This window comes from Spea bombifrons, chromosome 8 (genome assembly GCF_027358695.1).
Source record: "Spea bombifrons isolate aSpeBom1 chromosome 8, aSpeBom1.2.pri, whole genome shotgun sequence".
NCBI classification, from domain to species: domain Eukaryota; kingdom Metazoa; phylum Chordata; class Amphibia; order Anura; family Pelobatidae; genus Spea; species Spea bombifrons.
This window is the reverse complement of record NC_071094.1, coordinates 45,089,647-45,105,915: the sequence shown is the minus strand read 5'-3', so window position 1 is coordinate 45,105,915 and position 16,269 is coordinate 45,089,647. Positions and strand designations below refer to the sequence as shown.

At 48.9% G+C, this 16,269-nt stretch overlaps 2 protein-coding genes across 2 annotated transcripts; one reads left to right on the top strand and one right to left on the bottom strand.

Annotated features, from left to right (window-relative positions):
• Positions 1-738: 738 nt before the first annotated feature.
• C8H19orf47 (chromosome 8 C19orf47 homolog) lies at positions 739-5,970 on the bottom strand. Its single transcript, XM_053472952.1, has 9 exons — positions 5,844-5,970; positions 4,614-4,650; positions 4,414-4,501; positions 3,951-4,065; positions 3,275-3,350; positions 2,864-2,998; positions 2,603-2,749; positions 2,445-2,515; positions 739-1,693 (listed from the first exon to the last, which is right to left on the bottom strand). Exons 2-9 carry the CDS (start codon positions 4,630-4,632, stop codon positions 1,157-1,159), a joined length of 1,188 nt encoding a protein of 395 aa, XP_053328927.1. The 5' UTR covers positions 4,633-4,650; positions 5,844-5,970; the 3' UTR covers positions 739-1,156.
• A 1,673-nt stretch (positions 5,971-7,643) lies between these two features.
• PLD3 (phospholipase D family member 3) lies at positions 7,644-13,881 on the top strand. Its single transcript, XM_053473176.1, has 12 exons — positions 7,644-7,684; positions 9,598-9,671; positions 10,020-10,088; positions 10,465-10,619; positions 10,747-10,930; positions 11,091-11,211; positions 11,467-11,594; positions 12,075-12,275; positions 12,395-12,534; positions 12,742-12,907; positions 13,357-13,456; positions 13,630-13,881. Exons 2-12 carry the CDS (start codon positions 9,645-9,647, stop codon positions 13,830-13,832), a joined length of 1,494 nt encoding a protein of 497 aa, XP_053329151.1. The 5' UTR covers positions 7,644-7,684; positions 9,598-9,644; the 3' UTR covers positions 13,833-13,881.
• The last annotated feature ends 2,388 nt before the right edge of the window (positions 13,882-16,269 follow it).

Here is a 16,269-nt window from a genome sequence, read left to right as displayed (position 1 = left end):
TACCGGTGATCGCATAATGTGACAGCCGAGCGTTAGACCAACCCCACTGGCAGGAGGGGCATTGCTGGCCTACTAGCCTCATTTTAAGGAAACACCTGAGGCTCGCACACCTATCTCCCTTCCAGCCGCTCAATTAAAATGCAATGACGCCCCAGCAAGCGGGCAATAAACCGCAACGCCGCGGGACATGCGCCACCCTCTGTGCCCTGAAACGACACCGATGCTGCACCACCGCGGTTGGGTTATCACGTTAGGAAATTCCTATTGTGACCAATTAACCAGCTCCAAAAAAGCGAGGATCCCCCCCCCCAGAACACAGCTTACCACCTACTACAAAAAAACAGGCCTTTTTGGGCTACAAGAACGCTCTATTTTTACAGCGCTCGCCTGCGATTGGTCTGAATTTTAACTGTATTCGGAGTGGCCGGAAGCATTTGGGAGCCAATCAGAAGTCAGCTAAGGAATTCAAACCAATCAGCTTTTTAAAAGGTTATGTACCTTTAATTAATGCAGCAGCGAAGGGTTAAACAGGCAGATTCCATACTTTACATAGATATTTGATGTATAATGGCTGAGCGTTCAGGACACAGGGGGGGGGGCAGGGAGGTGGTGATGTATCCGTTACGCAGGGGACGGGATCCCCCTCTACCCAATATATACCCCAGGCGTCAGAACACGCAGGCGGATCACAGCGGATTACATAAAGGATCCGGTTAACAGGGTGCAAAGGATCAGGAGGGTTTATATCAGGCGAGGAGTATCCAGGTCAGGCTTCCCAGCTTATACGATATATATAGAGGGAGAACGGTCATCGGCACAGTTTGGCCCCAAACAACCGGCCCTCAGCCGCCGTAATCAGGCCCCTGACCGACAAAACCGAGCGCTGGGAAAAACACGCCAAACACGTGTAACGTTCTAGCAAAATATTTAATAAAAAAAGGCTGCAGAAACCTTCCTAGAACCTATTTTTATCGGCGTAATAAATAGGGTGTCGGAAAAGTCACTCCGCTTCGTTTGCGAAAGATCCGGGGGCCTTAAAAACTACATGGCAAGTAAACCTCAGCTGCGGGGGCGCCGGACAGGCGAGAGATCGGGGCGCCCCGTGTCAGCCCCCCGCTACGAGCGAGACAGTCTCTAAAAGCTCTTTAAACGGCCCTCATACCGATTTCCTCCCCAGCCGCTTGAAGACGCTGACGTTGTTGGCGTTGTCCATCTGCGCGTTGCTGCTGCTGTCGCAGGTGCTGCTCACCTTGCCGTTCCCAATAGTCCTCTTGATGGTGACTCTGAACGGCGGCGGCTTGGTGCTGGTGACTTTGCTATCCTGAGCGGCCGTCGGCTGCTTCCCCAGACGGTGGGCTAGCGGCGTTACCTTGGGCTTTTTCCCCTTCTCGGCGTCCAGATCCGGCAGCGGCGCGGCGCCCAGCCGGTGAGCCATGCTGCTTTTGGTTGTGGAGAGTTTAGCCGGCGCGGTAGCCGGCGGTTTGATGGCCAGGCGTCTCATCGTGGTGATGGCGGGCTTGGGTTCGGAGCTGGTGGCTCTGGCCTTGATCGTCACGCCGGGAACGATCTTCTCTCTGGAAGCCGGCTTCCGCTTCAGGACTCCCGCGTACTGCAGGACGCTGCCATCCTCATCACTCTCAGCCGGAGGCTCTTCCTGGCGTGCCTCTCCTAAACGGCTGAAGACGCCGGTGGGCTGAGGGGGAGAAAGGATCTGTGATGAACACAATTATTACAGTGCGTGCCCCATAATATAACGAGTTCTCACTCTGTTATCTGATCCCCGATCTACTAAACACCCCAACTCCTTATCATACTGCCTGAGGGGAACAAAAGAATGTCTCAGTCTTAATAACCCAGCCAGACTCTCTGACTAATGGAAGTCTATGGAGGAACGGACTTCATTAGCATCGCCATAAAGCATCAGCTCAGTGCGGTGTTTGAGCCGGGAAAGTCACCCAAAATATCACATGACTGACAGCAACGCCGGCTCCAGCTCTGCAGATAAAGGGGGGTTATTGGGGAAAAATGATAAAACCAGGTTAGGGGGTTATATTACCGTATACAGCGCCGGGGGGTGGGTTATATCACAGTATACAGCGCCGGGGGGTGGGTTATATCACAGTATACAGCGCTGGGGGTGGGTTATATCACAGTATACAGCGCTGGGGGGTGGGTTATATCACAGTATACAGCGCTGGGGGGTGGGTTATATCACAGTATACAGCGCTGGGGGGTGGGTTATATCACAGTATACAGCGCTGGGGGGTGGGTTATATCACAGTATATAGCGCTGGGGGGGTTGGTTATATCACAGTATACAGCGCTAGGGGGGGGTTATATCACAGTATACAGCGCTGGGGGGGGTATACAGTATGTAGATTGGGAATCGGGTGTGAAACACGGATTCAAACTGTAGCCTAAAAGGGGAATAAATCTCCACTCACTTTACTGGATGAAGTCGCGTCGGCTTTACTTTCAGCTCCCAGTCTGTCGAAAACGGACGTCCTCGCCCCGCCTGCGATGCACAAACACGACCGCCGTTACATACTTCAGTCAGGGAAATTCAAACGATGCTGTGGCCCTAGGAGGAGCCGGCGCTTACCTCTGGCTGCCTGCTCCTCGAGGATTTTCTTGGTCCTCGGCGTGGTGCCTTTAGGCATGTTAATAACGTACTTCCCTTCCATCTCCGCCGTCACTCTCCTGCGTTTTACTGCCCCATCAGGACCGTCATCAGACGGGGGCGACAACACTGAAACACAAGAGAGAACGGGGAGGAATAAGAACACGAATGGCAGGACGTAACTGAGGATCATGGGAGTTGTAGTTAAACAGCCGAATAGACTTTCGGACAAGCCGGCGTTACCTGCAGGCGCGTTCTTCAAAGCCACCTTGTTAGACACCGTGACGGAGATCTTGGATGTGTTGGTGTCCGGTCTGCGGACCGGCGTCGATGGCGGAGAGTCCCGGCTCAAGCTATTAGCGATCATTCTCGTGGCGGCTGCAGGAAGAGAAGAGAAGAGAAAAAAGAGCGTTCGCTCCGTCGATACAGCGTGCACGGAAAAACATAAAGAAACCAACCAGAACATAGACGCTGAAACAATCCACGTAGCCTCTAACCCTTATCAACTAAACAGCGCGAGAGCGATGGATTAAATGCCCCCGACGCTCAACGCGCTGAGCAAGACTATTCCATGGAGCCCGGTCTGACCGAGCATTGACTTCCGCCCGATACATCGTACCCGCCATCGACGCTCCCGCTGGGGCAGTTACTTACGGCTGTTGGCGCTGCGGCGCAGTTCTGCCTGCATGCTGTTCTGACTCGGAGTTTCCGTCATGGCTTTACAGATATCCTACAAGAGAAAGAGGAACAGATTACAGAAAGCCGCCTGCTCCGCGTGTCCCGACTGCCGCACTCACACTCCTGCTGAAAGATCATCAGTGTTAGCTTGAGTTGCTCTGAGTAACTACAACTCCTATGAGGCTCTGAAAGTGTGCTAGATAAGTGGAACAGCCTCCCAGCAGAAGTGGTAGAGGGTAATACAGGGAGGGTATTAAACATGCATGGGGTAGACATACGGCTCCTGAATCTAAGACGAGACCAACGACTGATTAAGGTTTGAGTCTTTACAGGAGGAGAAACAGGCAGAATAGACGGGGGCCGGATGGGGCCGATCTGCCGGCGGTTCTACGATCTATAATACGTACATTAAGGGCCTGAGCATGTTTATTGTGTTTATTTGCATAATAACACTGTACCAGCTAATCTAATAAATGAACAGATTGTGTTAGTGAGGGGAAATTTTAGGGGAATTAAGTAAAACGGAGAAAATCAGGGACGTTGCCGGATTTGGAACCGGGGGGGGGGGGGCGGAGGGGTTGTTGGCTTTGGGACACACACACACCTTGCTCCCGAGTCTGCGTTTGGGGCCGGACGCCGCGCGCTCCCGTACCTGTCTGTGGACGATCTTGGCGTGTTTCAGGATGGCAATGACGTCGCCCACGGCCGTTATCCCCAACTCGTTAATGATTTCCTTGGTCAGATCCATCAGCATGTTCTTCTGGATCCTGCGGAAACAGCGGATCGAGTCCCAAAAACACAAAAAGAGCTAAATCCCAAACGTAAAGCCGAGCGAAAATTATCTACTTTTACTTATTTGGCTTAAACGATTCTTACATGAAGTATACTCCGGTACAGCTTCTGCTCCGGTGCCTCTTAAAACATGGCCGTAGATTTTTATATATTATACATATACGTATATATTATATTATGAATATATATATATATGTAGCACGTGTACATTATATAAACAGAACACACGACATTCACAATGACTTCGGTTCAGGAACCCCTACGAGGATCCCGCTCGCCCCGAGCCCGGTGTTTAGTCTCGGAGGGACGCCGCATGCCCTCACCTGTTATCCACAAACGTCACCGCATAGTTAACAGCCGGCCCGGTGGGGATTCCGGCTTCCTTGAAGAAACTAATCCATTCCGAGGTGGCTAGAAAAGTAAAAAGAAATCCAAGATTCACATCTGGTCCGGGGGGGGCGGTGTTATTTAACGCGGGTTGGGTAAAATTACACAGAAAGGCAATGAGAAGAAAATGTCTTACCTAAAGTGACCGACGCCATGACGGGAACCTCGCGCCGCTGAAACCAAAGAACGGCGGGGTTAGAATATTCGTTGGGATCTTTCAATAGATTGATGACCCCCCCCCCAAACACTTCACCGACCCAGCAGCTGTTTGCCAGCAACTCCCAACACCTTCAGCCAGGTGTCGCGCTTTATCATTATTACTCGGCGGCAGAGGAAACCTCTGTGTTTATCAGGCAACAAATGTCGTGGAAAGGCAATCAGCGACACGACAGCTGCCGGCTCCCAAAATAGCCTCTGATGGAGGCCGATCTGCCCCGGGAGGCCGGCTATTTATGGCAAGGAGTGGAGGCAAGCGCCCCGCCAGCACCCCCCTCACACAGATTTACTATACATATATACATTACACGTATATAACATGTATATAACACGGGGGGTACATGCCGATGTAAAGTAATGCGCGGGGCGCGATAGTTCTCTTTATACACAATTATTTCTATTCCCCCCGACTGAAGAATAATTAACATGCAAAGGGTTTGACCTCGGCATTGGTGTTACCCCAGCGTCCCCCGGCATTGGTGTTACCCCAGCGTCCCCCGGCATTGGTGTTACCCCAGCGTCCCCCGGCATTGGTGTTACCCCGGCATTGGTATTACGTACGAAGTACTCATCACAGTTGAGTAAGTATAGCAGCCATTTTGAACAGGGAACGATACTTATGATTACATTAGGGGGGGTGGCCCTGCCCCAAAGAGCTTACACTCTGTATGACACTCTCAATGATCTCAAATATTATTGTCTCAGAACAACCCAATACGGCAACACTAAATTATAGCAGAAACCGAGAAAAGCACTAAAGAGAAGGGAATAACAAATACATGTATATAATATAGGCACCCTGTACGTTATATGTGTATATATATATATATGTATATATATGTATATATATAGTGATTAGATACAGAATCATATTGCTCAGTATGTATGAGATTATCTATAAGCACTATGCATACCCTAGACTGTATATTATACCTCACACACACGATCTATATGCACCGGGTACATGTTCTATGGTACTATATCACCCGGTACAGTTTGCTTGCTGCCCCGTGTTACATTACATTTACAACCATTACCGGCGGCCCACTCAGTGAAATATGCGTCGTGTCCCGGATATACAGCGGGCGGCCGCCATTCCGGAACGCGCCTGTGGGGGGAAAAAGTGGAAAAAAGTACCCCACGCACCCACCCGTGAGAAAAATACAGCCGTAATCAGCCCCGGTCCACGGTCTCACCTCTCGCCGCTCGCCGACCTCACCCCCTTTGCTTGCTTCTCAACTCGCTCTATCCACTTCCTATCGCCCCTCACCGGCCTCGCCAGCCGACCAACCAGCTGCTACAGCTTTTGGTATTCGAGCAGGCGATTGGCGGCCAGATCCTGTAAGGCCCGCGAGGGACGCCGGGAACTGTAGTATAACCCGTCTACAGGATTTGTGTTTACGTGCTGACGTCATCCCAGCATGAGGAAAAACTGCTTTGTGTTGCGGCGCCATTTTCATTAGGTGCCCGCGCAGATCTTGACCCCTCCCACCGGGGGGCGGGTCCTGCTACCTGTTTATAAACACTATCAGCTGACGGCGAGCTGTAGCCTGTGATTAAATGTTGAACGCTGCGGAGGTGGCCATTTTGCTTTTCTGTCAGACAGCAGCTGAGGCGGGTTAGTTATTGTAAGTTCGGACGCAGTAAATATTATTTTCAAGTTTCCTACTTTAGTGATTATATTGGCGTTTTTAAACACCGGATCCCTACCTCAGTTCAGTAATTCTAGCCCGTTGTACGACGCTCTGGAGCACGATGGTGCTATATTAATCAATAAACAATGATGCTGTATACATGGCAGATGTGCAGCCTAAAAGGCTGTGTTGCTATTGCATGCAGCGCCGAGTAATCACTGAATAAATAACTTTATTAACGTTTTGTTCAGAAAAAATGCATAAATTATAATCAAACGGGCCGTAATCTAAAACTAGAGGGTCAGAGGCTTAGATGTAATGTTAGGATCTTTCACCTCACTGTGAGGGTAGGAGATAAGTGGAACAGCCTCCCAGCAGAAGTGTTTCATGTTTTACTGCCAGATTAGCCCCATTCAGTCCATCTAGTCTGCCTGTTTGTTTTTCCAACTTGGTCTTGTGGAGCCGTATGTCTGTCCTGTGCATGTTTAAATCCCCTCACTGTATTACCCTCTACCACATCTGCTGGGAGGCTGTTCCACTTATCTACCACCTTTTCAGTGAAGTTAAACCTCCTTCCATTCCATCTCAGTGTCTGACCCTCTGGCGGTAGATTCCGGTCTCTTGTCCCTTAGAGACTTCAGAGAGTCCGCTGTTTGTGGCCCCCTGTGTTTCTACACCCTGGGTGGGGTTTTTTAGGTCACTTTGCAACTGAGGGGGGCATTTAGAAGAAGAATAATGGGGTTTATTTACCCCGTTTAATTTATAAAGCCGTTCCCTGCTGTTTCTATACACATTATCGGGGCTTTTAGGGCCGTAGAACCCTGCGATCCCCTCATACCCAGCAAACATTCTCACCTCCTAGAAAAGAGCGGCATCAGGGGAGGAGAGAGGGGCATCGGGGGGAGAGAGGGGCATCAGGGGCTTGGGGCCAAGAGGGAGAAGCCAAAGGGGGCCACTTTGCAGGTATGCAGTTATACACCCCACATGCTGCGTGGCCCCTGCTTTGTATACATGGACTGGAAGAATGGCCGACACGGTTGCCATGGTTGCTGGTTAATCCGGCTCTGAAAGCGTTAAACGATGGGCTCATTTCATTGGCTGCACCGCTTCCTGTCCCGCTCTGATGCTGTGAGTACCAGAGAATCATGTGACTGTATTTGTTATCACACACGTGACTTTACATGTATGTTAAAGACTGATCTATAGGGCTGGCCGGACAAACTATTACCCCTCCCCTAGCAGGGGCTTTTATTAACTCCCTCCCCGGGTGTACACGGCACTTACCCGGAGACGCTTGTTGTCCGCTGGCTGCTTGCATGCAACTTCTTTACCCCAAACATCTCTGCTCCACGGAAAGGTTTGTGCACAAGATCTGGGGGAAGATTAAGTAGGACGCACAGACACGGCTTTATATATCTATCTATATATCTATATCTATATCTCGGTATTCCTGGGAACTTTGAGGTTTTGCCCCCTGAGGCTCAGGGTTTTTGCCCCAGTCTCAGGGGGACGGGGCAGATTCTGGGGGTCACACAATCTGGATTTCCGCTGGGATTATATGAGTCCCAGTTGGTGCTTTTGCCCCCAGTATGTTATGATTGAGATCCCTGCTTGAATGCAGGTGACTCCATTACATGTATCTTTAAATGACAAGACAAGGTTTCCATGATGACGGGTATTGGAGTCTTGACGGGGTTAATATTTTAAGAGTCTAGTTAAGAAAGTTCCCGGGTTTACTTCTCGTCGCTCGCCCTCTGTGGGCGTTTTTGTTCCACGGCTGTTTATATTCTATTAACCTTTTAAAAGGGTTAATTTCACATGACCCCAAGTGGAGTAGTTATTACCCCTGAGGGTAAACTCGCTCCCCTGCGTAAGCGATCGGGGGGGGGTATAGTACGGAGCACAGCGGTGAAGGAGGACCTCCAAAACTTCTTGCTGGAGATGTGGCCCTGGAATTGGCCCCAATCTGCTGTTAATGGCACGTGAATCTTTTATCTTCAGCTATTCCTCTCGATCAACTTCCTCAAGATCCAAAATTACCGGTAACCTTCCCCGGTGCTTACCGTCTGTGATCCGCGTCACGCGTCGCCGTCCACCGAGAGGGCTGTCTTAAAAATGTAAAGTTGTTGGGGTTTTTTATGTTCTTTTCTTAAAGGAAGTAATTGTCTTCTTTCTGAGAAAATGAGGCCAGTCTCTGGACATGAAGAATTCCCACTATGACTGGCTCTGTTATGTTATGGCTCTGTGTGCAGTGGGGTTGACTCAAGGAATAGCCTTCCAGCGGTGGTGGCAAACACCCCAAAAGACTAGCTAATCAAAAGGAAGCAAGGTAGTAATGGCTCTAACCGTATAGAGGTAGTCCAAGTTATGTGATGCGCTGCCGGCTGTGTCCTTTTGTACAGCGCCCTGGAATATGACGGTGCCGATACAAATTTCCTCAGCCGTGGAACGTGGGAACCCGCGGCTCCTGGGATCTGCCCCGCCGCGTCTCCCGTTGGGAAGATCGCAGCCCGTTAATCTTTCAGAGTATAGGGCAAGTGGCTTATTGTATAATAGATTCTAAACTCAGGACTGTACCTATAACTCCGGGGCAGGTGACGGGTATGTATAAACCACTGACTTTTTACTCCTGTGTATTAGTTTCTGATGCAGCGCTACGGTATCTGCTTGCGCTATGTGAATAAACGTAACTGCGGCGTCCGACGCGGTGATCAGAGAGCTGCTGCGTTTTGTGTGTTTTACTGGAATATTGTTACTTTTGGTTTCTTCCTCGTCGTTCTATAAATAAAACGTTATAATTATAATGATACGATGTGCCGGGGCCGCCCCACAGACCCACGGAACCGGTTATTAATTTATGCCGAATCCAAACCTAATCCGCATTTATTATCAGGTAGACGGGTTTCGCCCGCAGCAGGAATCTGTGCATTTTTTTCCGTCTCCCGGGAAGTAGAACGAACTGTTAAATAAATAATTTCATGTCGGCGCGGCGAGATTTTACATCCATGCCCTGCATCTCGTTACAGATTCTTCCGTGTAAAATGAATTGGATGTTAGACGTTTCCTGGGGAATTAAACCCGGGATCTGCTAGTCTTGGTTTTCTTGGTTAAAAATGTCTTTGTTCTTTAGAAGTAGAGCGATGGGTCACATGATCTTCCAGTTCAGTTTTTTTTAACTGGTGAAACTTGCTGGAATCGCACAAATCCAGTTTATCATAAACCAGTTCCTGCCCCACGAGCCGTAATCCTGCTCTCCGCTCTGCGTTTCAGAGTCCCTGCGCGGCCGTCTTACTAGGTGAAGCTGATTGGCCAACGCAATGAAGCCCCCTGTATTGTACAAAAAGGTGCGTGTATTTTTATGTATTAGGTCTACCGAACTTATTCATTTGTAGAAAGTATTTATTTTTTCTATCTTTACCCCATCCATCCTACCACCTATGCCGGAAAACTGTTCCGTGCATCCACAACTCATCATATGTTTGTGTGGGTGTCTATTGATCATAAAGTTATAGTGGGTTTTAAGCAACTCCTCAGGTGCCAGATGTGAAGTTAAAATGTGTAACGATATTGTTAATGCTCATTACGTGGCCCTGGTTTTGTCTTATACTTAATTTTAAAAATATATCTTTTTAATAAAATTAATAATTACAGCGTAATAAAAAGGGTCTTCACTGAATGCTTCTTCATACCAGATAGGGACGCAGGAGGAACAAGGGGTTGCCGGTATCCGGTTCGGCCATCGGGATGAGACGGCCCGCAGGGTAAGTCCGGCCCGTGATGCCCGCAGAGCAGGGATTTACTTACCCCAGAGAAGCTGGAACTTATGGCACGACTAGCATTATGTAATCCATTTCCCGTTCTCTCCCCACCCTTGACAAATCAGCAAGAATCATCAATTTACACATAAGGGAGAAATAACGTCATGGGGAGGAATAATCATGCAGATCATGAGACCATGGAGTTGTGATGGCTGCTCCCATAGTATACATATAAAGGGTGTGTAGGGTGGGGGGCCGTTATAAATATGTTGTAAACCGGGTCGTACGGGTTCCAGGGCTGTGGAATGTAGATTTTGGGGATCGTTACATCGCGTTAAGGCTTTTTGTTACCTCCGACGCGCTCTTTCTCTCCGCGCAGCTGTACCTGTGTGCCGTCACCGCTGCCGTTGCCGTTACCGTGCTGTTCTGCATCCTGGCTTCTCAGATGTTCTTTCCTTTCTGCTTCTCGACATCTCAAGTGAAGACAGAGACGGTCCTCCTGAACCAGGACAACAGCTGCGACGATCCGTGCAAGTAAGATGGAGACCAAAGTGGCTTTAACACCTTTAATGGGGAGACGTCTTGTATGTCTTTGTGACGTTCGTAGGGCAAATGTTCTGGTTCTAGACCCGACAACCTGTCCGTGTGTCTGTCCTGCTAGGTTTGTGCTGGTGGAGAGTATCCCCGAAGGGCTGGTCTACGACTCCAACGCTACAAGCAACCCCTCGACGTTCCAGTCGTGGATGAACCTCCTCGCGGAGGCGCAAACCAGCGTGGACATTGCATCCTTTTATTGGTCGATGACCAACGAAGACACTCATACACAGCAGCCTTCAGCCAATGAGGTAAAGGGGGCGGATTGTCGGGCAATATTCCCCTCCATGTTTTCTCTTCACCGGGCTTCTGCTGCCCTTGACCAGAATACTCGCTTTGGCCGCTCGTTGGTAGGGAAGTTGCTGCTTGGAAATGTCTGTTAATATAAATATCTTTTTTTTCTAATTTCAGGGAGAATTAATCCTTCAAGAACTCGTGAAACTGAAACAGAGGGGGGTAACTCTTCGGGTCGCTGTTAGCCCCACTAACTCTCCCACCAAGGACAAGGACATTAATGCTCTGAAGGACAGTGGTAAGGCAGTGACATGCGCAGCTTTATAGAACAGTAGCCATAGTTACTGTATTCACTGCTGCTGGCGGGCTGTTCCCCTTATCTACTACCCTCTCAGTAACGTTTTTTACATATTCCACCAAGTCTGTTCTATTTGGCCCAATGTATGATGTTTTTATATATTTGTCTTCGTCCCCGGATTAATGATGATTGCCCCTTGGTTCGCGTAGCGGGTATGTGTTCTGACCCCCCTTTAAATTTCCCCCATCATTTAAGGAGCTGAGGTGCGTGTGGTGGATCTGCCGCGACTCACAGATGGGGTTCTGCACACGAAGTTCTGGGTTGTTGATAATAAGCACATGTACATCGGCAGCGCCAACATGGACTGGCGGGCCCTCACACAGGTAATGCGATCTTAACCAAAGCAATGTGCCCACGTCCCTGCAGACTGGGCACATGACCTATGGCCTCTGCTTAAAGGGGCTTTTCCACCACTTATTTTATTTATTTATTCTTAGTATCTAAGTTTTTCAAAATATTGCTCGGTTTCCCCTTTTAAGTCTGTTGTAGTTATTGCCCCATAATACGTTTTCAGCCATTTGTATGATTCTCCCTCTGTTATCTTAGCCCCAATCTACTAACCCCCCCCCCCCCGACTCCTTATCATACCGCCTGTGGGAGAGAATAGAATGGCTCGGTCATAGTCACCCAGCTGGACTCTCTGACTAACGAAAGTCTATGGAGGAACGGACTTCATTAGCATTGCCATAAAGCATCTGCAGATAACGGGACTTTATTAGGATAAAATGAGATAAAAGCAGGGTTTTTTGTCAATGCAGACTGACATTAGTGTATACGGTGCTGTATTAACCTTTCGATGACAGGTAAAGGAGCTTGGATCCTCCGTCTACAACTGCAGCTGCCTGGCCCAAGACCTGGAGAAGATCTTCCAAGTTTATTGGGCCCTGGGCCTGCCTAATTCCACCATCCCTTCCCCGTGGCCAGATAACTATTCCACTGCCTACAACCTGCGCACTCCTCTGGAAGTGGCTCTGAACGACACCCCGTCCCACGTCTACCTGTCTGTAAGTGTTATTATTCCTCGTTGATTTATGTAGCGCCATCATATTCTGCAGTGCTGTACAAAGGCTGTAGGGTATGGGAACAGAAAGCTCAGCCTAAATGTGTTCGTCCATCTCTCCAGAGCTCTCCACCCCCTCTATCTGCGAAAGGCAGAACAGACGACATCCAGGCCCTCCTGAGCGTGATAGACGATGCCAAGAAGTTTGTGTACATCTCTGTCATGGATTATACCCCCACGCAGGAGTTCGCCTACCCAAAGAGGTGACTTTACCCTCATGCGCAACTCGTTACGCGTTCTTTTGGTAAATGGGCTGCTCGGTCCTGTAGCTTTTTCATAAAACAAACCTGCGCAGAGACTCGGTGGCCGTCTGAAAATGATTGCGATAACTGATATATTTCTACGCAATGACTTTATTGTTAAATTGAATCCGTTGTTTAAATATCTTTACGCTTTCGCTGCTGTTCTAGATACTGGCCGGCGATTGACAGTCGTCTGCGGGAAGCCGTGTACGAGAGGCGAGTGTCGGTGCGCCTGCTGATCAGCTGCTGGAAGAACTCCAAGCCGTACATGTTCCCGTTCTTGGAGTCCCTGGCTGCGCTGCACAGCAACAAATCCCACTTTGACATTCAAGTGGTACGTCGGCCGCCTCAACCGGAGTAGTTCCAGAGTGACACCAACCCCTTAAATGCTGAGGATTTTCAGGGACCCCAATCCCCATGTTTGCAGGATACTCAGTCATGAGGGGCATAATCATTAAGACCTCCAGGACCTTCACTACTGAGAAGACGCGGAGTCTTGTAAAGTTATCCTGTTTACAGCAGGGCTCTATATGACTCTAGCATAAAGACTCAAACCTTAATCAGTTGTTGGTCTCGTCTTAGATTCAGGAGCCGGATGTCTATCCCATGCATGATTAATACCCTCGCTGTATTACCCTCTACCACCTCTGCTGGGAGGCTGTTCTACAAACATAAAACTCACTTACCATTATATCATTATAGTAGTAGCTGGATGTTCCATTATTTATATTTACCTTTTTTTTTTTTTTTTTTTTTTTTTTTCTTGGCTTCTCCCCATTTAAGAAAATCTTTGTAGTCCCAGCAACTCCGGAACAGAAAAAGATTCCTTATGCCAGGGTGAACCACAACAAGTATATGGTGACCGACCGCGTGGCTTATATAGGTAAGAGAGAGATATACCTGTTTAAGGCGAATATATATATATGTGTGTATGTACGTGTGAGAGGCAATAAACTCTCAAGTCGCTGGGTTTTAGATCTGGTCTGTTCCGGCTGACTTTCTATAATAACCGTAGAAGTAAACAATGTGGCTTTTTTTTGTTTCCTTTTTTCCCAGGAACGTCTAACTGGTCCGGGGATTATTTCATGCGCACGGCAGGCTCCGCGCTGATCGTAAACCAAACGATCTCTGCCAACGCCACCAACACCGTCCAAGAGCGGCTACTAGACGTGTTCGAGCGGGACTGGAATTCCAATTACAGCCATCCTCTCCGCGGCTTGGAGTCCACGAGCTCATGGAGCGATAAATGCAACTTCTAGAGAAATCCCGGAAACGGCCAAGCGTTTGGAGCGCGAAGCTTCCCGGGCAGGCGACGGCCGCTCGCGGTCATAAAACCCCAATGCACTTTACTGAAGGTCAAAGACTTGCCTCTCGCTGGAGGTTAAAGAGCTTCTCTTGCTTGTGACAGTTAGATGACCACTGAAAGGGACTAATCCACAGCATGGAGCGGCCCGCAGGCCTTGGGGGAATCTTCTTGGTACGACTTTCTTCGCTTTCTGCGGGCAAACCTCTTCGCTTCTCCCTCTGCTTCGCTCTCTCCTGCGGCTGAAATTCCCGTACCCCTGAAAATTGTTACTTTTTGTTTCAAACAAAAACCAGCCTTCGCTCAGTGATTTTTCTGGCGCGCAGAATGGTCTCTCGCCTGGGCCTTCTAAATGCCCCTCCAAACAGCTTCCTGTACGGTCCTGGATGCTGAGCAGACACGACTTCAAAAGCATCCTAAGGAAGAAACAAATCCATCTTTCTCCACATCCTATTAAAAAATATATTTTCCCTGCCATCCCAGGTGACACTCAGGATAGACTCCTCCGTGTCACCAGGGATTGGCAGGGAAAAGAAGCTCTCGGTAAGTAGAACTTCCTGTTTCTGCCGCTAAGCGGTCTGTGATTTGGCATCATAACCGAATACTCGATTTCAGCCGTGGCCTGCTATGAAACATCAAGAATTCCCCAGATCTGGTTCTCTGTGATTTGTGCAACGAAGGTTACGCAGACTTGATTTTCCCAAACTTTCCAAACATTTAAAGCATTAATGTTACCCGTATTACAGCGATAAATCTCCCTGCTGTGTGATCGCGGCACAAAGCGCAGGCAGGACTTCCTTATGACTCCTTCCGACCTCATGAAACCGGATGGTGTGGCCGCTCTCTGCAAGAACTCTGATTTCTAATGAGTGGCGCGAAACGGGAAAGGAGACGTCTGAGATGCTTTTTGTACGAGATCGTGTTTGGAGTCACAAAATCATTCAAGGTCCCGGTGGTCTCTTTCTCATGTAGGTGGCGATACCTCTGAGGTCTCCAAAGCTAACGCGACTCTGTTTTCCCTGTGGACGCCGTTCACGAACCCACCACAAACTGCTTTCTACTCTACGGCTTACGGCGTGAATGGGCATCGCAGGCGTTGGTCTTCCTCTTTCTAAAGCGCTTTATATATAAGGGCTGGAGAGCCGGCGGTCGCCAAATGACGACGCGCTCCTCGGGATCCACTGGAATCCTAAGATCCCCGGAGAACGAGGCCAGGAGGAGAGACCGGGGTCGGCGTAACTCGGCCAGCAGCTTTCTAAAGAGTCAAACGTTTTACTCTGTGGGAATAACGATTTCTGACATTTTTCTAATGGTGCTGGATTCACCCCCCCCCCTATTAAAGTAAATAAAAGAAAGCACTCTGTCCCTCTTTGTGAATGGGGAGGGGGGGGGGATCTCTATAGTCTCTGTAATTAGTGGAATTTAGTAGCAGATATTGTTTGAAGTAATAATTGGTTAAAAAAAATGGTTTTACAGCCTAGAAAAATGCTACAGGGAGGGGGGGGCAGCCCCCTATGCACTAAAACGTACAGGTGGGTGTAATATCTTTTATTTATGCAGCCCCTACATTCAGAGTCTGACAGACTAAGATACCCCTCCATTAGTTTTAGGGCTACTAACGAGGGCTCGGCTCATGAGCTTACAGTCTACAGCATAGATACAGTCTTTAAAAACAAACAAGATGATATAATTGTGTTTTGTGCTTAATTTTCTTTGAGGAGGGGTGATAATACGAGAAAATTCATAGGTAACAAAGTTTCTTGTGGCCAATGAATGTATTGTTGGAGTATTTTGCTTTAGGGCCAGCAGAGGGGGCTGCCTGACCGCCTCTCATCACCAAAAGGGGCAAATCCGCATACTGTGCGTTCTGCCGGCACAACCTGCCGCTGTACGAACGTTTCCCTAAACTGTAGTTACTGGCAGGGACTCCAGCAGGTAAGGGGGCATTAGCCTCAGCCGTCAGAGTGGAATAAGAAGGATACCCCCACAGCCTGTGCTAAACCATCCATGTTTGTGTTAATTAACCCCCAAGCTGCTGCAGAACTGCAATGAGGCTGAAAATATGGATTGTAAAGGGGGAGAAGGTGCCCGTATATACCCCTGTATAGAGCTGCATATTACAGACACTGCGTACACGTAAAGGGTTAAGTGCGTGCAGCACGCGTGTTTGTAAAGCAGAAGCTGCGGAGTTCCCCGTGACTCTGCGCTTATAATGCTGATCTGTCGTTCATTTGCATATGGAGAAGTATATTTGCATGTTGGGAACATTTCCTGGTATTGGGCGCTTTCATTCTCTATTTCCCCCTCTGAGTATCTGAAGCCGCTGCCGTCCTATTGGAATCTAAAACACGGGCGTTCATCCAGCTCACGCGTGATTGGCTTTTCTGAAGAGA

Coding starts and splice junctions, on each gene's coding strand:
- C8H19orf47 (XM_053472952.1), bottom strand. Junction 3,351..3,950: donor CCAAGATCGTCCACAGACAG/GTACGGGAGCGC, acceptor TTTCTCTTGTAG/GATATCTGTAAAGCCATGAC. Junction 2,516..2,602: donor CGAGGAGCAGGCAGCCAGAG/GTAAGCGCCGGC, acceptor TGTGCATCGCAG/GCGGGGCGAGGACGTCCGTT.
- PLD3 (XM_053473176.1), top strand. CDS start 9,645: ATGAAGCCCCCTGTATTGTACAAAAAG. Junction 10,089..10,464: donor GGGATGAGACGGCCCGCAGG/GTAAGTCCGGCC, acceptor CTCTCCGCGCAG/CTGTACCTGTGTGCCGTCAC. Junction 13,457..13,629: donor CGACCGCGTGGCTTATATAG/GTAAGAGAGAGA, acceptor CTTTTTTCCCAG/GAACGTCTAACTGGTCCGGG.